The sequence below is a fragment of the Myotis nattereri genome (assembly GCF_964212035.1).
Source record: "Myotis nattereri genome assembly, chromosome: 16".
Taxonomy (NCBI): Eukaryota; Metazoa; Chordata; class Mammalia; order Chiroptera; family Vespertilionidae; genus Myotis; species Myotis nattereri.
In genome coordinates this window covers 2216643-2238333 of record NC_138091.1, presented here as the reverse complement: position 1 = coordinate 2238333, position 21691 = coordinate 2216643, and the positions used below count along the sequence as shown (strand labels likewise).

Here is a 21691-nt window from a genome sequence, read left to right as displayed (position 1 = left end):
GAAGTGGCCGCGTCGGGATCTGCACTCCGGGGCGCACTTCAGCCCCCGCCCCCGCCCGCCCGCCCGCCCGCCTGCGGCACCCTACCTTCCCGCTTCCCCACGCCCGCGGGCCCCTCGGAGAGCCGGGCTGTTCCCGGATGACGCACTCGGGGGGCCGCACGCCCGGCAGGGAGCCGGCTGACGTCCGCCGGCCGCGCTCGGGACGGGGTCCGGCCCGGGAGGGCGGACCGGCCGGGGGCTGGGCTTCCAGGCGACTGGCGGGCGTGAGAGGGGGCGGAGCCGGGTTCTGGGCCAACGGAGGGCGAGGGTGGTGCTTGACAGGCAGGGCCCGGCCGGCGTCTGATAGGCTGGGGCCGGGCCCTGGAGACGGAGGGGCCTCGGTGTGCGGGGCGGGTCCTGCGTCGCGTCTTCCGCCCCGGCCCCGGCGCCGCTCAGTCCCTCCCGCGCCTGTCACTGGGCCGCCGGCGCCGCCGCTCCCTCGCTCCGCCGGCCGCGCTCCTCCGCCCCGGCCGCCCGGCCGCAGCCATGCGCCTGCTCCGCCCGCGGGGAGTCCATTGTCCTCGGGACTAGTCCCGCCGCCGGACCCGCCGCGCCATGGAGTCGCCCGCCCCGAGCCCGCCCGCCGGCGCGCCCCCGGCCAAAGGTAGGCGCCGCGGCCCGCCGCTGGCTTCCGCCCAGTGCGGCCCGGGCGCGAGTCCCGAGCGTCCGCGATCCCTCCGGCCCGGCCCCACTCCGGCCGGGGGCCTCCCTGCACCCCGATGCAGGCCTCGGTTCTGCACCCAGGCCCAGGCTCCGGCAGATCGCCTCTCACACCCCCACACCCGCTGCAGGTCGGGAACGTCACTCCGACCTTCTTTAGACGGAACTGCCCCGACAGGAACTGCCCCAGCCTGGGCGCCCCAGCTCCTGCGCCAGCCCCGTCCGCGCCTGGGTCCAGGGCTGTGGCCAGGCTGATCCGACGACGGCTGTCCCTCGGGCCCCAGCGGGGCTCCCTGCTGGCGATCTCGCTGTACTGTTGCGCCCCTCCCCATCCCCCCCCCCCATCCCCCAGGGCTGCCCTGATCATACTCCAGCCAGAACGCCCATCCTCTGCCCCACTCTCGCCATCCGTGTAGGCCCCACTGCCCCGTCCCTGGCCATCTTGCGTCCTGTCCTGCATCCCTGTGTCCTGGGAACCTCTCCTGGGTCCCCAGCCTCCCTGACCACAACCCCCTCTTCCTCGTGCCGTGCATGCTTCTCTGTGCATGGGGAGCTTCCCTCCACCCCAGGCCCCAGGATCTCTAGAGCTGGCTGCTGCCAGCCCAGCCCCTGCTCTCTGGGGTGCTGGGCAGCTGCCAGCCCAGGGTGTTGGCTGTGCAGTGGGCTTGCTCTTGTCTTCTCCAAGGAGCCGGCTTCCTGGAAAGTTTTGGGAGGTGGTGACTGCCGTGGCAGCAGGATTTGTCATGTGTGTGTGTGTGGAGGGGGGTCGGGGGGGTGAGCTGGAGGTGAGAGGGGGATTTTCTGCGGGAAGAGGAACGTCTGTTTTTGGCATGTCGGTGTCCCAGCAGGCCGGGCTGTGGGGGAGATTTCCACGCTGGATGTGGCTGTAAGGAGTGAGCTGCCCCCTCCAGCCCAGGAATGCTACTGGTCTCAGTGTCCTTATCTGTGGAATGGGTGCAGTCACACCTCCCTTCTCTGTGCTCCGGAGCGTCATGTGACACAGTGAATACTAACACGCTTTAAGCAAGAGTGGGCGATGAGACCATAGCGTGGTGTCTGGTGCGCAGTAGGTACTTCGGAAGGAATGGTTGCTGTGCCATCTGTCTTATTACCATTGTGACCTTTTTCTTTTTTTCTAGAAAGGGCTCAGCCTGTGGGGTCGAGGCCTTGCCTCTGCTTGGGCTGAGCTGCAGAGTGGCAGGTGGGGAAGACAGGGAGCCACTGGCACTGGGTGGGCCTCTTTCCCCTGGAGGGGCCCAGGCAGGGGGAGGGTATGCAGCGTCCAGGAGGGGCTGTGGTGGCTGGGAGCCAGGGCCCAGCCGGAGGTGGGCAGGGTAATTGCCTCTTACGTAAGCGGGAGTTGGATCCCTGACCATTGCCCAACCTCCGTGAGTAACTCCGGAGGCACTCGAGGGGGTGGTGGCTGGGAGGGACTTGCGCTGCAGACCGTGTGGAACTCGGGATCCAGGAAGCCAGAAGCTTCTCCACCCGGAGAACTGGGACATGAGACATTCTCTCCAGCGCGGGGCCCAGGTCTGGCTTGGTCAGGACAGGGGGACTCAGGACAGTCCCCCGTGTCACATTGACACAGTGGTTCGTGGGCGGAAGGAAGAGGTTGGGAGCAGTGGTTGTTGGCGGCCCTTTCAGATCTTCCCGGCAGGGAATGCATCATCAAATCAAAGTTAAAGGCGCAGCTGTGACGGGAAAAACCCTGCGGGGAGGCAGTGCGGGATCCCGTGCTGTGCGACTTCAGCCCTGGCATTGCCCTCCCTGAGCCTCTGTGGAGAGGACTTTCCAGGGTGTGAGTTCAGGTAGCAGATGATGTTGGGGGGGTTAGATGGAAGGCCTTCCAGAGCGCCCAGGGGCCCTGCCAGCCCTTCTGGGGTCTGTGAAAGGATGTGGTGGGGAAGCTACATGCCCCCTCACCAACATCCCCAAAGCTCCCATTCCCCGAGCTGTTCTCCCTGTGCCAGCAGCTCTTCCATTTATCCTTCATGGCCCCAGTTACACGTGAGGAGACTCAGGCGTTCAGGGCCGGGCCCGAGGTCGCAGCTGTGACAGATGGAGCTCAGGTTCTGCCTGCTCCAGAGGCCTCCCCAGGGCTCCTCTCCTCCTGTGCTGGGTGCTTGAGCTGAGCTGGGGGACACTCCCCTCACCAGTCATATCTGTCCAGCGGGTGTCTCCTCCAGGCCATGCCCACCCTGGAGGCGGCTAAGCCAGAGGTGATGCCTCTTTTGTGCACAGCCCTTCACAGCCGGCACGTTTCTTACTCACTGCCGTCCCGCCCATTGGACAGATGGCCAAACCGAGGTCAGCTCGGGGTGTGTGGCTAGGCCGAGCCCACAGAGCTGCATCCCCCCTCTCCTGGGCACAGGCCCCAGTGTGGTGCTCCTGGCTCCTCAAAGGGATTTGACCGATACAGGGTGTGGCTGGCACTTGGCCTTGGCCTCTGAGCTGCCTGCCCTGCAGGGGCACCCAGCCTCCTCGCCAGCGGACTTCTCCGTGAGGGTGTGAGGCCCGGCTCCCTGCGGGGCTTCCTCACCCATGTGCCACCTTTGGCTGGAGTCAGAAGCCAGAGGCAGCTGGCACTGGGCCAGTGGCAGGAGCACGTTCTGTCTGCGTGGTCCTGGTTTGCTGCCTTAGTTACATGTGTCCTTGGTGCCACACATCCTGCCCCTCCCCCTCCGTGCCCTGAGGGTCCCCACCGGGCACTCCATGGTTGATCTCCGTGCCCCCTCCCCCCCACGCCAGGTGCACTGAGGATGCAGGGAGCATGTCTGTGTCCTGCCCTGTGTTCTGGGGCCTCCACCCCCGTCGTGTGCCTTTCCAGCCGTTGGAAGACAGGAGGGTGGCACCTTGGGGACTTCCTCCGCCCCTGGTGTGACGCACAGGAAACTCTCAGCCAGCCTGGCCTGGGGCCTGAAGGGAGCAAAGTTCTCAGTTGCCTGTGTGGGGACAGAGCCAGGGCCACGGGAGCTTCCGGTGGGTGAGTCAGCGGGCACTGGGCACTGACTCACCTGCCGGGCATGCCATCCTGCTGGGTGCTGCCATCTGGGGGAGACTGAGCCCAGCCTCGCAGGCCAGCTACTGGCTCTGAGCTGGGCAAGGGGGTGGCTCCCTTCTTGGACCTCAGGTTGGGCGGGGACCCCCCACCCCTCCTGGCGCTGTGCGAGCCCCGCCCGGGAACCTCCTCTGTTAGGCAGGCGCCTGCTTCCTCTTGCTCACGGAGCAGGAGAGGTGGTGGCACCTCTGCAAGGGCCCGGGGGCTCTCAGGCCAGACGCACTGCTGGGGGCCCTGGGTGCTGAGGAGCAAGGCGTGCGGGTTGGCCTGAGCTCGGGAAGACGCATGTGGAGAGGGAAGGTGCCGCAGCCAGAGCTCAGCTCAGCCCCTTTCACTGTGGGGCGTGGGCCACGGAGTGTCCGGTGCCTTCACTGCACTGCCCCCTGGGCCCACCTCTGTGAGGAGAGGCTGTTTCCTCCCCTGCAGAATGGGAGTGGGGACCCCGCCTGCCGGTCTTGCTGGCAGCCACACAGATGGCTGCAGACGTTCACTTTCTTCTCGCTGAGTGTCAAGCACAGGACACAGCCAGTCTGTCCTCTCCCTGCAGAGAGCCTGGACGGCGGGCAGAGCCCGAGCTTGGGGGTAAGAACGAGCCTGTGCTTCCAATTCTGATTGGTTCCCTTGCTTTCTGACTTCCTCACATGGCCTCTCTGACCCGCCGTCTCCTCTTCGGTGAAGTGAGGTGAGCACCCTCCCTTGCAGGGTGGCGATAAAGATTCCAGGTCGTCTGTCACAGGAACGGAACGGCACCTGTGGTGACTTCCTTCCTGCAGCCGCTTGTTGGTGGTGAGCACACAGGGCTGGGCCTTCTGGCGGTGGGATTGGCAGGCGGTGACCCGTGGATGGTCGGGTGCAGGGTCCGGGGATGCAGCCAGAGGTGCAGGCTCTTTCGCACTGGTCCCCAAGCTGGCGCCGGGGCTCCCGTTGCCTCCTGGGTCTTCTTGGGAAGGGCCCTGGGAGCAGAGAGCAGGGGGTGCACAGGTCTGCCTCTCCCGGAGCATGCAGGGGAGGGCTGGGGTGGGGCGCTCAGGAGGACAGCCTCCGAGGCCGGCCTCACCGTTGGTAGAACATCACTGGTGCCAGGCACAGTGCCAGCTGAGGAAAACGGGGTGCGTGCGGCGCCTCGACTCTCACAGAGCTCTCTCTGCCCGGGGAACAGAAGGAGGTACTGGGGATAGTAGTTCCGAGAGCCAGACCAAGGCCAGGTGTGCCAGGCGTCCTGAGGGACGTAGGGCCAGGCTGGCCGCAGAGGAGAGCGCGGGGGGCAGCGTGAGGACACCCCTGGCGCCCCTCCCGCAGGGTGCTGTCTGTGGTCTCAAGCGCGGGGAAGCTCATCCCTAGGAAGTCGGTACTGGCCTCGTCTTGCTGACCGTAGTGGAGGGGGCAGCGCTGAGCGGTGGGATCTGAGTTGAGGTGAATTCAACATCAACAACAACAACAAACCCGAAACAAGAACACACCACCACCCGGGGTCCTTTCCACCGTGAAAATCATGAGCCCATTCTGCCTTCCGTCTCTTCTTCCTGTATTTGGCATCTGGCATCACATTTACATGTTCAGTCATCGGGACCGGTTGGACTATATAGAAAAGCCCACAGGACAAGCATCAAAGGACTCGTAACAGCAAGCAGGTCAGGAAGGGCAAGCAGTGGGTGCTGAGGTCAGTGCCAAGCCACAGCTGCCCAGGCCTTGCTGATGTCGTGGGACGGCTCCACCTGTGACGCCCGTGGCTTCTCGTCTGCGAGGAGCCTGATGTCCGTGGTAGGTGGAGGCGAGTGTCAGATATCCATTGTGAGGAGGTGCCTGCTAAGGTCCCTTCCAATGAGGGTGGACAGTGTATTTCACTTGATAACAGGCGGCAGTCCATGGGTTTTAGCCTTTCTGCCCTGTGAGCTCGCTGAGATGAGGCAGCTACTCCTGGGCATGTTCTGGAAGTGCCTCTACCACACCTGGGCCGTGGCGCAGGTCTCCTCTCGGGAACGCCAGCCAGCAGTCCTTCCCTCTGACTTCAGTCCCGCACGAGCGCATGGAGGAGTGCGAACACCGGGAATGGGAGCCGGGAATGGGAGCCGGGCGGCAGGGAGCATGGAGCGGCTGCCTGGGTTTCCCATGGTCCTGATGATTTGTCGTTATTGTTGATTTATCACTTAACCTTTAGAAGTGTATTTCATAGACATCAAAGTCAGTTATTAACATGGACTTATTTTTGTAAAATCCAAGCAAATAGAGACATGTGTCTTTTACTTAAACCAACAGACTAGCTAGCTTTTATTTCCCAAGGATTAATCTTAGATTGCATGAATTTGAAAAGTATTTGAGTTCATGTATCTGTTTCTGAGAGTTTTAGAATACCCAATCTTACAAGCACTGCCTTTACATTCATTTTACAACGTCATCCAGAGGTATAGAGTGCTTTCTGTTCACAGCACATGTGTATAGACACACACAGACACAGCAGAGGACAGTGGGATCCAAATTCTGTTTTGGAGGAATTTACAATTTATATCTGTCCTTGGCAAGTTAAGTTCCAAATGACCTTCCCACTTTTAAAGTAAGAATACCATTTTTAATACCTCTAAGAATTGGGTTGACACCTAAAAGACATAGGTTGATTCATTTATTTAAATACTTTAGCGCTCTCTCTCTCTCTTTTGGGAAATTCTTTTATAGAGTTTTACTTTAGGTTAAAAGAGAAGGTCTGTTTAAGTCTGAGACAGCCTCTAATAGTTTCTTTTTCGGGGGCCCCTGGTCTTTAATGGGGTGCACACTGGGGACAGGCAGTAGGGAGGCGAGGTCTCTACAGCACGAGAGTGGAGGGCAGCAGGGCAGGTTGGTGGGGTCTTTGGAGGTGACAGTCCCCACCAGAGCAGAGCAGGGTCTCAGCTCACCCCTGCCACCAGGCCTGGGCGCAGCGGGTATGCTGTGGGAGAAGCTAGCGATTTGCTGCCCCCTGGTGGCCTCATTGGCAAGGATGGCTACCTCCCAGAAGGGTTGCCCCCACCCTCGTACTGGACTCATGAGAGCTGGTTCCAACCCCTGTCCCACTCTGGGCCTTGGTTTCCCCGCTGACACTGGCGAGGAGCACGCACCGCCTACTCCAGAGCCTTCACCAGGGCTCCGTTGGCCTCGGTTCGGATTTGGATCTCAGCCCTCATGGCCTCGCCGGATGCCCTGACAGCTCGATTGTGCCTTCTCCAAGTTTGGCTTGGCCGCCCCCAAATCCAGCATGTCCAGCGGCACAGCCTCTTCAGCCAGTAACTGAACTGATGAGTCAGCGTCACTGTGCCCGAGCCGCTGCTAACGAAGTATTTGGAGGTGGTGCCATCCTCAGCATGGACAAAAACCAACCCTGGCCGCAGGACCTGCAGGGTGGGCACGTGGTCTGCCAGGATACTGAAGGCTCCTGTCTGCGTGGGCACATCCACCTGCTGGACGATGGCGCCATTGAAGAAGACCTGTGTGGGAGAGGCGAAGGTGACAGACATTTGTCCCGGGCCCACGGCGGGGGCTGGGGCGGCCGCGGCCTTGGCGTAGGCGCGAGCCTGGTGCACGAGGCGACCCAGGCCAGGGCGGCGGAGCAGCGCAGTGGGCAGCAGAGCAGCGGCAGCACGTAGAGGACGGTGGTCAGACTCGGGTGGTAGGCGGGCAGCCTGGAGGGCGAGGAGGACGATGCGCCTCTAATGGTTTCTTTTCATTCATTCTGTCTGGTGTTGGCTGACTTTTTCTAGTTGTGTGTGCAACGTAGAAGCATCAGGGACCCTCAGCTCAGCCGCCTCAGTGCTACGGGAGGCTCACTGTCGGGCCTTGTCCACTGGGAGACATGATTTCTGTGTTAATTCTGAGACCTGTAGAGTCTAAACCAGGGGTGGGCAAACTTTTTGACCGAGGGCCACAATGGGTTCTTAAACTGGACCGGAGGGCCGGAACAAAAGCATGGATGGAGTGTTTGTGTGAACTAATATAAGTTCAAAGTAAATATCATTACATAAAAGGGTACGGTCTTTTTTTTTTTTAGTTTTATTCATTTCAAACGGGCCGTAGTTTGCCCACGGCTGGTCTCAACACACTTCTAGGGAAAACCAGCCCTGACATGCACATCGCTAGGCGAGCCCACAGAGATTCCAAGGCCCGGCTCCTCTCTGTGTGACCCCATCCCAGGGCTCCCTGACCTTCCCCCGGCTCCTCCCAGCTCCTCTGGGGCCGGCGCTGACACCCCCTGGCCCAGTGCCGCACCCCGGTTCAGGGTTCTAGCTACTGTCACCGCCCATTGGCTGTCCAGGTCGGAGAAGCCAGTGTCCTCCCTCTCTCAGCCAAAGAGAGCTCAGTCTCTCGTTTAACCAGCCAAGATTTCACTCACTCTCGGTAGGCGTTCTAGTTAAAAGCCTAAATTTAAAGCAGCCACCCATTCCCCCTTTTCCCTGGGCTACCTCAGCCCTCCTCTGTCTCGAGGGTTTTCTAAGAACAGCTCAGGTAAAGCCACGGCCTGCTGCTTCAAGCAAGGAGGCCGGACTTCTGACAGAGGCCCAGCCGGTTCACCTGGTGTGCAGCCCAGAGCCGGCGGTACCGCCCGGGTCCTGGCTGCAGGGTGGGCCGCTTCCAGCCCTGTCTCCTCTGCCAAGTAATTGTCAGTGTGAGGAGCAGCCGAACCTCCAGAGAAACTTCATGAGATTATTTGATACAAACTGACAACAGATGCCGGGAGCAAGATCGCAGGTGCTCGCGCCTTGTTTCACGTGGCGCTCTCGCTTGTGTGTGGCGTGTTTAAGCTCCCTGCTCTGCAGATCCCTGGGTTCGCGTCCACACCGGGGCCCGTGGGGCCAACCCTGGCGGGTGGTGGTGGGAGAGGCGAGCCCGCCAGCCAGTGGGCTCGGGTCGGCCTCTTCCTCGGGAGCCGGTGGCCTCGGTGCCCCCTGCCTCGTGGGGATGACACCAGGACCTACACTGCTCGGGCATGGTGGTGCCGTGGCTCAGAGGTCACGAGCGTGAGTGTGCAGCTGTGCTTGCTGCTTTAAGTGAATCTGAAACTCCCGGCTCCCGGCGGGCAGTGCGTGGCCGGGCAGCGGGCCTGAAGCCTGGCTGCCCCCTGCATCGCGTGTGAGGCACCAGCTCAGACTGCAGGGTCGTCTTAGCCAGGGGTGGAGCGGCGAGCCGAGGGCCCGGGCGGCAGGGCAGGGTTGGGGCCATTGGGAAGCAGCGAGGGCGCGGGGACGTGGCTGTACAGGAAGCAGGCTGTCTGCTGGTGTCGGTGGGCGGTGCTGTGGGGGCCTGGACGGGATTCCCGCCATGACGGTCCTGGGGCGGGGCGGACACTGTTTCCTGCCTCTGTCTTCTGCTTGTCTGTGACCTGGCCTTCTGGTCACCCCTGCCCTCCAGCCACTGCCACAGCTTCCATCCATCCTGGGTTGCCCTGTGGTGATGTGGTTGGGCCTTGATAGGTGAGTCTGGGGGGACTTCTAGAGGGGGCGCTGGTTCTAGATCCGGCCGTGTCCCGGCTCCCCTGTGACTCATGGGGATGAGACACCCATCTCAGGCTGCTGTCCCAGGTGAGAAGGTGGAGGCCTGCCAGGCCCAGGGACACGCAGGTGCCCCTCAGCGCTTCGTCTGCACCTCAGCTGCAGGTCCGTGTTCTACCACCAGGACCCTTTCCAGGTGTCTCTCCATCCACCCTGTGTGTAAGATTTTGTGTTGATACTGATGACAATAAAACCAAGAATGGCATGTGTTAATTCAGGAAAGGCACTTACACCCTTTTGCCCAGCAGTGCCCACGTGGCCTGGGCAGCTAGGCTGACCTCACACTGGCCCCCGTGGAGACCTGTGGGCACTCCACCCATGAGCCCCAGCACTGGGCGGCCCCTCCTCCTGAGGCTCTGGGAAGGTTGGTGTCACTCAGGGAACATCCCTCTCCAGTCACAGCCCCGTGAAGCCTGGAATTGGGGCTCAAGTCTTGAGGCCCACCTTGTCCTCGGGGGCCCACCCTGTGGTCTGAGGATTCACCTTCGTCACCGGAGGCCTTTGGGCCAAGGCCAAGGGGCCAGTGATCCAAGCCGTTTGGTGCCAGGCATTTCATATGCAGGATCTCATTTAGCCTCATGGCCACCCCACAGCTGAGTTTGTTATGTTTTAGTTTTGGTTAACCCTCACCTGAGGATGTTTTTTTCTATTGATTTTTAGAGAGAGTAGAAGGGAGGGAGGGGGAGAGACAGAGAAAGAGAAACATTGATGTGAAAGAGACACATCGATTGGTTGCCTCCCACACATGCCCTGACCAGGGCTGGGGATCGAACCTGTGACCCTTTGGTGTGCAGGCTTACGCCTCTAACCACTGTGCGACACTGGCCAGAGCGATATCACTGAGTTTTACGAGTACACCGGCCTAGAGTGGGGAGTGACTTACTGAAGTCACATAGGTCTGTCTTTGGAACTTGGCTTTGTCTTAACAGCCCTGACTTAGGCTCTTTCTCTCCTGAAGGTCGAGGCCATTGCACTCACCATGATGTCAAGGGAGGGTGCTGAGGCTCATGGAGGGGGTCTGGCTCGCCCAAGGTCAGGCCACGGCTCAGACTTTCTGATGCCAAAGCCCATCCTTTCTCATTCACTTTCTGTCCACCTCGGCTGGAGTGGCTTGCGGGTGGTTGTCATGGCCACAGCTGTGGTTCGGGGAGCCGGGGCCTGACCCCCAGGAGAAGCACTGGCCCAGGAGCCAGGACCTGTGCGCCAGGCCTGGGGGGGGGCCCTGGCCTCTCCAGTATCTGCACTGGGCCTGCCTGCGGCACCGTCCGGTTCTGAGCAGGCCCTGCTGGGCCTCAGCGTCCTCCTCTGTAGAATGGAGAGCTCAGGCGCCCTGCCTCTGGCGCTGCGGAAGGGACTGGATGTGCTGTGATTCCATGCTCAGCACAGGCCTGGCGCACAGTACGTGCTCACCAAATGCTGGTGACTCTTTATTCTTTCTGTCTTTGAGAGTTGAGTCCTAGGGATGAGTTTCTTGAAGTGGGATTTCTGGGTCAGTGAAACTGGATGGTGCTGAGCAGCCCTCGAGTGGCGACCTGTGAGCCCTTAGACCCACTGGCACCACAGGGAGGCCTCGGGCTGCTCGCTGGGCTCCACAGGCTGGCGCAGCCTCTTCCTCCTGCCTCCCCTCCTCCCTGCCTGGCCCTGTGCACTTGGCCCTTGTGCTTGGACCGCTGTTGCTCTAGAGCAGCGGTTCTCAACCTGTGGGTCGCGACCCCTTTGGGGGTCGAACGATCCTTTCACAGGGGTTGCCTAAGACCATCGGAAAACACATATATAATTACATATTGTTTTTGTTTTTTTTAAAATATATTTTATTGATTTTTCACAAAGAGGAAGGGAGAGAGATAGAGTTAGAAACATTGATGAGAAAGAAACATCGATCAGCTGCCTCTTGCACATCCCCCACCGGGGATGTGCCCGCAACCCAGGTACATGCCCTTGACCGGAATCGAACCCTGGACCTCCCAGTCCGCAGGCTGACGCTCTATCCACTGAGCCAAACCGGTTTTGGCAAATTACATATTGTTTTGTGATTAATCATTATGCTTTAATTATGTTCAGTTTGTAACAATGAAAATACATCCTGCATATCAGATATTTACATGATGATTCGTAACGGTAGCAAAATGACAGTGATGAAGTAGCAACGAAAAAAATGTTATGGTTGGGGGTCACCACAACATGAGGAGCTGTATTAAAGGGTCGCGGCATCAGGAAGGTTGAGAGCCACTGCTCTAGAGCTTTCCACAGCTGTCTCCTCCCCCCAAGTCCGCCTCAGCTCAGATCTTCCCTCAAGAGGCCCCGAGGCCCCGCTTCTTTCTCTTCAGCGCACACAGCACTGGCGCGTTTGGAATTCTGTGGACGTGTTACGTAAACTGACTTCACCGCTAGTCTGTGCTTCCGTGGTCAGCTGTTTGTTTTCTTTTAATCCTTACCTGAGGATCTTTTTTCCATTGATCTCTGGAGAGAGTGGAAGGGCGGGAGAGAGGTGGGGGGAGAGAGAGAGAGAAAGAGAAACATCAATGTGAGAGAGACACATTGATCAGCTGCTTCCTGCATGTGCCCTGACTAGGGCCGGGGATCGAACCTGCAACCCAGGCATGCGCCCTTGACTGGGAATCGAACCCATGACCTTCTGGGCTCAGGCAGATGCGCTAACCACTGAGCACATGACCAGGGTGTGGTCAGTTTTGGGAGGGCTGGATCTCAGTGGTGGGGGCTGGGTGTGCGTTGTGGGCTGTGAAACAGCAGCTCTGGCCTTTACCCACTGGATGCCAACAGCACCCCCAAGTTGTGACGATCAGAATGTCCTCAGACACTGATGCTTGCCATGATTGGAGTGTAGCCTGGGGCGTTGAGGCCCCTGTCTGCTCGTTGCAGAGCAGACGGTGCCGTGAGGAGGGCAGAGAGAGTCCTCATCAGGCGCTTAGCAGATGAGAAAGGCCTGAGAGGGGAAGGGATGAGCGGGGACCAGGGGCCTGGGAGGCCAGGGCCTGGGGCTGAGCACTCCCCACAGTCTCGCCTGCTGCTCCCCTGTTGCTGGGGCACAGCTGGTGACTGGCAGGTGCCAGGCCCGGCATGTGTAGGTAAGTAGAGAGCCTTCCATCCTCCCAGGCCTCAGGGGAAGGGCGCTGCCTGCGGCACTGGGGACCCACTGGCCCTGCCTGAGTGACAGGCCTGTCCTTGCCGCCTGCCAGGGCCTGACTGGGGTGACCCCGAGACCTCCCAGGGGCCTCGCTGAGGGAGGGCTGCCGTAGGAGGGGCTCCAGCCTCAGTGTCTCCCCTCTCCATGCGCCGGGGGCTCTGAGCACCTCCCCCAGGAGCCGGTGTGATGACTGCAGTGAGTGGAGATAATGAACGTCAAATGCTGGGCATGGGCTGTGGCTGCTTAAAGCCAGTAAGCACTCGCTGTCTAGTGAGCCCCTGAGAGCCTGCCCTCCCCTTCTTGGGCCTCACTTCCCCACCAGTGCCCCGGGAGTGTGTTGGCCTCGGCGACCTCTCTCTAAGGGTCCCCCACGGATAGAGGTGACCAGCTGAGTGAGAGAGGTTGGGAAGGAGCATGGGGAGCCTCTGGACATCTGGCCTGCCCCACCTCCCGGCCAGCGTGTGGCTCTTTACCTGAGGGGATGGACACTGGGGCCCAGGACCTCTCCATGGAGTCGGGGGTCATGAGCAGCACTCACTCTCCCACAGGAGGGGAAGAATACACATGGGAGCATTGCCTTTCTCACTGGAGACTGGATGTGGCTGAGTGGGATGTGGTGGGGTCCTTTGTGAGCGGAGCCCCTGGCAGGGTTCATGGTGAGGGTTGCCCACCCTCTGCCCCCAGGATTGACTCGAGAGAGAGGCACAGATGTGTTTAGTTAGAGTCCCCCTAGGTCTGGGGACGGGTGGTGGGGGTGGGGGTGGGGAGCCCCCCTCTCAGGCCCTCAGTTGCTGTTTGGTCATTGAAGCCAGCAGACCCGCCTTCCCATCGGCTCCGACAGACCCTCCCTCTGTGACGTGGTCCACCCGTCCGCTCCGAACCCTTTGGTCACAGACACAGGAAGCCCTTCCCTGTGGGGCTGCTGTAAGTGTTACCACTGACCTTCTGGGGCCGGGGCCTGGCGTGACCTTGGGTCCTGGGGGTTTCCAGGTGGTTCCCTCTGATCTGCTACGCGGCAGGCGCTGCTAAGGCATGGCACTGATCACCGCGTTGGACACTCAGGCCTGGGAGGCCGGTCTGTCACCGCATGGCACATGGAGGGGCAGCCCTCGCCGGGGCGTGGCTGCGGGGCTCCAGCTGCCTCTCATAGCGGCTGTGAAGGAGACTTGCGGAAGCGACAGGAGAGAGGCCAGCTGGACGCCAGGGAGCCATCAGTCAGGGGCCTAGCGGGAGCCGCGAGGAGAGCCTCTGAGCAGGTGCAGGTGAGGGTCGGGGAGAACATTCTAGGCAGAGGGAACAGAATGTGCAGAGGCCCTGAGCTGGGGGAGGGGGTGGCTTCTTCCAGAGACGGTGAGTGGAAGGAGATGACGGCAGGGCTGCAAGATGGCGGGAGCTGTGTCTGAGTCCAGGCGCCTCTCTTTACATCCGGGTGTTGCAGGCCATGGCTGAGTTCTTGTCCCCGGCCTGTGGGCCTGCTGGGAGGCGGTGCAGGCCGAGGCACAGCCTGGCGCTGTGCCTGCTGAGGCTGGCGTGCTGGTTGTGTTTGTGGTGGCGACGGTTGCCACAGTCGCCTTGCACCTGGGCAGCCCTGGCCATCTGGGCCCGGTGCTGACGTCCATGGCGAAGAGTGGCCGCAGCTGGTGGCCGGTGGCTTGCTTCTGGACGGTCTCCTTCCCACAGGTGGCCAAGCCCCAGGGAGACCTTGTCACCCCAGATGCAGCCTGGTGAGCCTGAGGGCCCGACCATGCCCCTCCCCTCCGCCCCGTCCATGTGCTCGCAGCACCTCTGTCCCCCAGGGCCTGTGCCCCACGTGCTCCTCACGCCCTGGCCTGGCCCAGGTGTGCAAGCTCCTGATACATACGGAACCCGCGCCCATCTTAGGACATTCTCGTCCTGGGGCAGGAGGCAGGCGCGCAGGCGGAGCCGAGGAAGGCAGGAGAGGCGCTGTGGAGAGGCCCTGGCAGGCCGCGTTGGTTATTCACTTTAAACATGAAATGTCTGACTTCTAATTACAAACGCCTCAAGTCAAGAATACAAGGCTCCACGGATTCTCATCGCTTAGGAGGAAATGTGCCCTTTGTGGAGCGGCCTCTACCCCGGCGGCCGTGTCTGGTCTCTGACGGACCCCGTGCTGTGTGCCCACCGCCTGCCCAGGCCCAAGAGGAAACCCTGTGCTGTGTGCCCACCCCCTGCCCAGGCCCAAGAGGAGACCCCATGCTGTGTGCCCACCCCCTGCCTGGGCCCAAGAGGAGACCCCATGCTGTGTGCCCACCCCCTGCCCGGGCCCAAGAGGAGACCCCGTGCTGTGTGCCCACCCCGTACCCAGGCCCAAGAGGAAACCCCGTGCTGTGTGCCTACCCCCTGCCCAGGCCCAAGAGGAGGCCCCGTGGTGTGTGCCCACCCCCTGCCCGGGCCCAAGAGGTGGCCTCGTGGTGTGTGCCCACCCCCTGCCCAGGCCCAAGAGGAGACCCCGTACTGTGTGCCCACCCCCTGCCCAGGCCCAAGAGGAGACACCGTGCTGTGTGCCCACCCCCTGCCCGGGCCCAAGAGGAGACCCCGTGCTGTGTGCCCACCTCCTGCCCAGGCCCAAGAGGAGACCCTGTGCTGTGTGCCCACCTCCTGCCCAGGCCCAAGAGGAGGCCCCGTGGTGTGTGCCCACCCCCTGCCCAGGCCCAAGAGGAGACCCCGTACTGTGTGCCCACCCCCTGCCCAGGCCCAAGAGAAGACCCCGTGCTGTGTGCCCACCCCCTGCCCGGGCCCAAGAGGAGACCCCATGCTGTGTGCCCACCCTGTACCCAGGCCCAAGAGGAGACCCTGTACTGTGTGCCCACCCCCTGCCCAGGCCCAAGAGGAGGCCTCGTGGTGTGTGCCCACCCCCTGCCCGGGCCCAAGAGGTGGCCTCGTGGTGTGTGCCCATCCCCTTCCCGGGCCCAAGGGGAGACCCCGTACTGTGTGCCCACCCCCTGCCCAGGCCCAAGAGGAGACCCCGTGCTGTGTGCCCACCCCCTGCCCGGGCCCAAGAGGAGGCCCCGTGCTGGGTGCTGGGCATGTCCCTGAGGTCCTCTCTGCAAATTCAGACTGAGGTGCAGAGAGGAGGGTCCCGCTTTGGTCTCGGCCTCAGTCGGCCACACACCAAAGGCAACACTGGCAACGCTGGTGACGGGCCTGTCCCTCTGCGAAACTCCCTGTAGGAGGCTCTGTGAGCCGCTGGATGGGCTGCTTGTGTCTCTGAGTCAGCAAGTCCAGGAGTGCCTCCTAGACAGACCCCCGACTCACTGCAGGGATTTCACCTTGGAGCCTCAGTTTCCCCAAATAAAGTGGGCTACGATTTCCTCCCTTTGGGGGCGGTGGGACCACACACGTGACTGGCAGGCTCCTTGGATGGATGAAAGCTTTGGAGATCCACTCAGCCCCTGACACCCATCCACCTCGCCTCTCTGTGCAATGGGGTGAAGGCACCTCAGATGTGAGGTCGTGCCTAGGTGCCTGGTGCACCCAGGGCCAGGGGAGCAGCTGGCAGCGCCTGGGAATACAGCTGTGCCACTGCCATTGCTGTGTATGGAAACATGGGCCCGAGGCCGCTGGGCCAGGCTGGACGGGCCGTGGCGCTGATGGAGGCCGAGTGTGTGCTGTGTGCGTCCCTGTGGACGGAGGAGGACACTGAGGTCACCACCCTGTAGGGGCGAAGGTGGGGTCTGAACTTGGCCTGGTACCTGGGGGTCCCTGAGGCGGCTTCTGTGGAGACTGCTGTGCTTTGCCCCCCGACAACAGCACAGACATGGGGCCCATCTCCACGGGCTGCTCTGTTTCCTAGTGATCCAGAAGCCTGAGGACAGCTGGGCCGGCCTCGTCTTCCCAGCGGCAATAACAACCCCATCCCGTCACTGGCAGGGTGGCCAGGGGGCCTGGCTGCGGGGCCTGAGCACGGAGCCCCGAGCTGGGGTCGCGGGGAGGCGCTGAGGCCACATGTGGGACATGGCGGAGTTGGGAGCGGAACCTGGCTCAGAGGGGCTCGGTGCTCCACGTACCTGGCAGGTGGCACAGAGCTGGGTGGTTCCAGGTTCCCTGGGCCAGTGTCGGAGGTATCTGTGCCAGGCGGGTGGGGGCAGAGCAGGTGCAGGGCTGTGAGGAGCGGGTGGGGGCAGAGCAGGTGCAGGGCTGTGAGGGCAGGTGGGGGCAGAGCAGGTGCAGGGCTGTGAGGAGCGGGTGGGAGCTTCAGGAAGTCATGGTCTTGTCCTTGCTCGGCCACCCAGGTGCTCAGTGACCTGGGCAGGGCCCCTCCCTTCTCTGGAACCGTAGCCCTGGTCTGGGTGCTGGGAGCGAGGGCTGTGGTCCCAGGCCGCCTGGCTCCTCACCTACAGGCTCCCTGAGGTCCCCACCTTGTTTCCTGCGCCTCTGAAAAGGGGGCCTAAGGAGGTGCCCTCTGCCGTGCCACCCCCCCTCCCCCCATGGTACCCAAGGAGGAGTCTCTGAGCATCACACGACCCCCTGCCCAGTACCCGGCCACACTCGGCTGTTCCTAGAGGCAGGGACATCATCCCCGGGGGCGGACGCAGGAGGCCAAGCCCTCGCCTGTTCTCCGGGTGAGAGAGAGAGGCGTGGCCTCAGGGCTCAGGCCTGCCCGGCACCCCGATGAGGAGACTGGGCTTCCGGGGCGTCCCTTTGAGGGGCAGCACAGGCAAAACCTGAGGGGCAGGAGGACAGGGCACTGGTGCAGCCAGGGGCTCCCCAGTGTGCATCTGTTCCACGTTCCCCAGCCACCCCTGACATGACAGATGGGGAAACTGAGGCTCAGGGAGGGGGAGGCATCGCAACTGGGAGCTGACAGCTCTGCTTGATGGATGCCCATCCGGGAGGCTCAGTTCCCACGGCTAGGTTGGGCCTGGGACACTGTCTCAGCTGCCTCGCTCCTCCCTTTCAGGAAAGGCCAAGAGGAAGAAGGACTTACGGATATCCTGTGTGTCCAAGCCGCCCGCGCCCAACCCCACGTGAGTCTGCCTCAGTTTCTCCCTGGGCTCAGCTTGGGGGGCCTCTGGGAGGGCCCCAGTGGACGGGGCATGGAGGGGTCGTGGGCCCGGCAGAGCCCCGCAGAGCCCTCTGCGCGGTCGCGGCCTGGGGCTCGCAGCACCTGGGTCCCGACTGTGCTCTTCTCCCACCTCAGATGGAGGGGGCACCTGGCACCTGGCACAGCAGGTGCACAGGGCGAGAGGAGGGGCCTTGAAGAGCGCTGCCTCCTGGGGATGGACATGCCTCTGGCCCCAGGTTGGCCCCTTTCTGCTGGGAAGGGTGTGGTTCTCAGAGACTCATGGGATCTGTGTTCTCCCTAAAGCCCCCCTAGGAACCTGGACTCCCGGACCTTCATCACCATTGGAGACAGGGTAGGTGCTGGCTGAAGCCTGGGCTCAGTCTTTTCCTCGAAGGGGCCCGAGCTGACCCCGTAGGGCCCGAGCTGACCCCGTAGGGCCCGAGCTGACCCCCTAGGACCCGAGCTGACCCCTAGGGCCCGAGCTGACCCCCTAGGGCCCGAGCTGAACCCGTAGGGCCCGAGCTGACCCCCTAGGGCCCGAGCTGACCCCTAGGGCCCGAGCTGACCCCCTAGGGCCCGAGCTGACCCCGTAGGGCCTGAGCTGAACCCGTAGGGCCCGAGCTGACCCCTTAGGGCCCGAGCTTACCCCCTAGGACCTGAGCTGACCCCTAGGGCCAGAGCTGACCCCCTAGGACCTGAGCTGACCCCTAGGGCCAGAGCTGACCCCCTAGGGCCCAAGCTGACCCCCTAGGACCCAAGCTGACCCCTAGGGCCAGAGCTGACCCCCTAGGGCCCGAGCTGACCCCCTAGGGCCTCAGCTGACCCCTAGGGCCAGAGCTGACCCCCTAGGACCCGAGCTGACCCCCTAGGACCCGAGCTGACCCCTAGGGCCAGAGCTGACCCCCTAGGACCCGAGCTGACCCCTAGGGCCAGAGCTGACCCCCTAGGGCCTGAGCTGACCCCTAGGGCCAGAGCTGACCCCCTAGGACCTGAGCTGACCCCTAGGGCCAGAGCTGAACCCCTAGGACCCGAGCTGACCCCTAGGGCCAGAGCTGACCCCCTAGGGCCTAAGCTGACCCCTAGGACCAGAGCTGACCCCCTTGGACCTGAGCTGACCCCTAGGGCCAGAGCTGACCCCCTAGGGCCCAAGCTGACCCCCTAGGACCTGAGCTGACCCCTAGGGCCAGAGCTGACCCCCTAGGGCCCAAGCTGACCCCCTAGGACCCGAGCTGACCCCTAGGGCCAGAGCTGACCTCCTAGGGCCCGAGCTGACCTCCAGGGCCAGGAGAGGTGCTGTGGGCCCGAGCCCTCATGCTGACTCCCTTTGGAAGGGCACAGTGGCCTTCTCCTGGGGCCCTGCTGAGCTTCCTTACCTCAGAGTCTGTCCCCACATCACCCATGGGGACTGTGTGGGGCATGCAGACCCCTGCCCGACTCCTGGGTGCATGCCTGGAACCTGAGTCCCACAGGCACCTCCGACGGCCGGGCAGGGACTGCGAGTCCTGGTCAGGGACCCCGCTGGACCCACGAGACACAGTGGGGGCTCCAGGCAGAGACCTCACTATGGAGGCCTCTCCCTGCAGACAGCTCCTTTCAGGCTATTTCTCCTCCCTGACCTCGTCCCTGTTTGATGGCCAGTTCATCTACTTGCTTATTTCTTTTGGGTCTGCCTCCTGCAAGAGAGGGCGAGCATGAGAGAACAGATGGCCCACGCCACGCTGCTTCCTGTGAGAGCAAGGCCTTGCTCTCTCTCTGTGTTGCCAGTGCCTAAAACGGACTTGCACAGAGTAGGCACTCAGCAAATTGAATAATTCAGTCTACCCTTCTGAGTAGGGGGGCGAGCGAGGGAAAGGGCCTCCCGTGAGTCCCCTGTGCCTGCAGGGGGCCCTTCACAGACTGTCCTGGTGCTGCGCCTGCTCTATAGGTGGGGGTGTGATGCTCAGAGAGGGAAGGACTTGTCCTGGGTCACACAGCAGGAGCGGCTGGTGCAGGACTTGGATCCAGGTCTGACCGGCTGGCTGTCTTCCCTTCCCGCTGTCCCAGCTGTCTCCACTGAAGGAGGCAGGGCCAGCTCCTGGCTTTTGACCACCAACCTTCTCTCTCTTCTATTCCCTAAGAACTTTGAGGTGGAGGCCGATGACCTGGTGACCATCTCAGAGCTCGGGCGTGGAGCCTATGGGGTGGTGGAGAAGGTGCGGCACGCCCAGAGCGGCACCATCATGGCTGTGAAGGTGATCAGGGTCCCCCTGCCAGGGAGCACTGGGCCACGGGACACCTGGGAAGCTGCCTGAAGGAGGCGTGGGGGCTGAGGATGGTGGGGCTTGCCTCCTGCCGCGTGGCCCCTGACCTGCAGCCCTCTCACTGGCAGCGGATCCGGGCCACCGTGAACTCCCAGGAGCAGAAACGCCTGCTCATGGACTTGGACGTGAACATGCGCACGGTCGACTGCTTCTACACCGTCACCTTCTACGGGGCCCTCTTCCGAGAGGTGGGCCTTGGCAGGAGTGAGGGAGGGGGGTGCCAGGCTAGGGGCTAGCAGCTCAGACACCCTGCCTTCCCTCTGTCACACACTTGCCCCCAGGCCCCAGCCTGAAGCCACTCTCGGTCATTCTGGGCCCCAGCAGACACTTGCTGAGTGCCCCTGCGTGCCGGGCGCTGGGCACAGGAGTGAACGGGCCCTGCCTCTCTGTGGACAGCAGGGCAGGGCTCTGGAGAGCGCAGGCCTCGGAGCCAGACGCCTGTCTTCTTTGCTTCCTGCCTCAGTTTTCTTGTCTATGAAATGAGACCAATAATTGTACCCACCTCACGAGGTTGTCATGATGAAATGGTGTGGGGGGGGCCCGGCGTTCAGTGCATGTGCCACCAGGTGGTGTGACCACCTGCCTGAGCAGCATCCTGGCTGTCGGGTGGGCTCCGGGCGGGGCACCTGTGGGGGTGTGTAGGGGGTGGATGTGGACAGGGACTGGGTGAAGCAGGGCGTGGCCTTGGAGCTGGGAGGATGGGCTCCTGCTGGGGTGTTGGCCATGGAGTGTGGACAGAGCGGGAGCCAGGTTGGGGCTATTGTTCGCAGTGGTGGTTGCCACCTGGTTCAGGGGAGGTCAGGCTCCTGGCCCAGCCTCACTCTGAGCACCGAGTGGGTCCCTGAGCTTGTTGAGTGTCCAGACCCATTGTGTGCCAGGCCAGGCTCCATCCCCGTGCCGCTCGGAGCCCCCTGTGTGCTAGGTCAGAGCTGGCAGGGGGCCCAGGAGCCTGTGGGTACCCGAGGAGAAGGCTGTCCTGAAAGGTGCAGAGGCGGGGGAGGCAGGCATCGCGGGAGGAGGGACCTGTCTGTCAGGGTCAGAGTTGGGTCCCTGTGTGGTAGGGCCACCAGGGCTGAAGCCGGGGGCTTTGTGGAGCTGGGTCATGGCCAGGCTGCGGAAGTGGCTGTCGGAGGGACCCAGTGTTTTAGTCACTTCTTCCTGGAAATCACCGTGGACTTAGGGATCCGATAGGGGAGCCCAGAGGTGACGGGGGTGGGGAGGGTGGGGGACAGGGGGGGAGGCTGTTGTGCAGCCAGGAAGGCGGAGAAGTGGACAGGTCAGGAGGCTTTGGGAGGCAGGATGGCAGGAGCTGGGGGAGAGGCAGGTGTATCAGCCAGAGGCCTGGCTCAGGGCAGCCCCGGGCCTGAGCTGACCTCTGGACGCCCCCCCTCCCGCCCCAGGGAGACGTGTGGATCTGCATGGAGCTCATGGACACATCCCTGGACAAGTTCTACCGGAAGGTGCTTGAGAAAGGCATGACGATCCCCGAGGACATTCTGGGGGAGATTGCTGTGTCTGTAAGTGGCCTCAGGGTTGGGGCAGGGGGTGGGGGGGCAGGCTGGGAGTTCCAGGTCCATAGCCAGAGGCCCTGGGCCAGCCCAGCAGGCACAAAGCCCAGTCTGATGGTGGTGTCTTGGGCTGAGCTGGGCCCCAGTGTGGCCCAGTGCCTCTACTCCGGGCCAGAGCCTTTGCTGAGGAAACCCTCAGCCTTGGGCTCCTAGAGACACACAGATCTGGCAGCTCCAGGGCCCCTAGGCCCTGTGTGCAATGCCCAGGCTCCTGGGGCATTTTAAACGGACTTAGTGTACACAGCTTCCTCAGCTGACAGGCCCGAGGCGGCTCAGGGAGGTGCGCTAAGCAGGGAGAAGGGGAGAAAGGGTCGCATTCAGAAGTTTGCCCCTCCCCCCATTTATCTATTTACTTACTTGTTCATTTGTATTGAGTTTA

General features: G+C 62.4%; 1 protein-coding gene and 1 pseudogene across 2 annotated transcripts in view; one reads left to right on the top strand and one right to left on the bottom strand.

Annotated features, from left to right (window-relative positions):
• Positions 1-368: 368 nt before the first annotated feature.
• Positions 369-21691, top strand: part of MAP2K3 (mitogen-activated protein kinase kinase 3) — a 42243-nt gene continuing 20920 nt past the window's right edge. Inside the window, exons 1-6 of the mRNA XM_081109953.1 lie at positions 369-643; positions 17340-17406; positions 17748-17796; positions 19562-19675; positions 19813-19932; positions 21145-21261. Coding sequence (XP_080966079.1) covers positions 595-643; positions 17340-17406; positions 17748-17796; positions 19562-19675; positions 19813-19932; positions 21145-21261 — 516 coding nt within the window. The 5' untranslated portion in view covers positions 369-594. The remainder of the gene's footprint in view (positions 644-17339; positions 17407-17747; positions 17797-19561; positions 19676-19812; positions 19933-21144; positions 21262-21691) is intronic.
• On the bottom strand, positions 6800-14188 carry LOC308532059 (ATP synthase subunit delta, mitochondrial-like; annotated as a pseudogene). Its single transcript has 3 exons — positions 13842-14188; positions 9718-9772; positions 6800-7437 (listed from the first exon to the last, which is right to left on the bottom strand). The product of its transcript is annotated as an ATP synthase subunit delta, mitochondrial-like (transcript).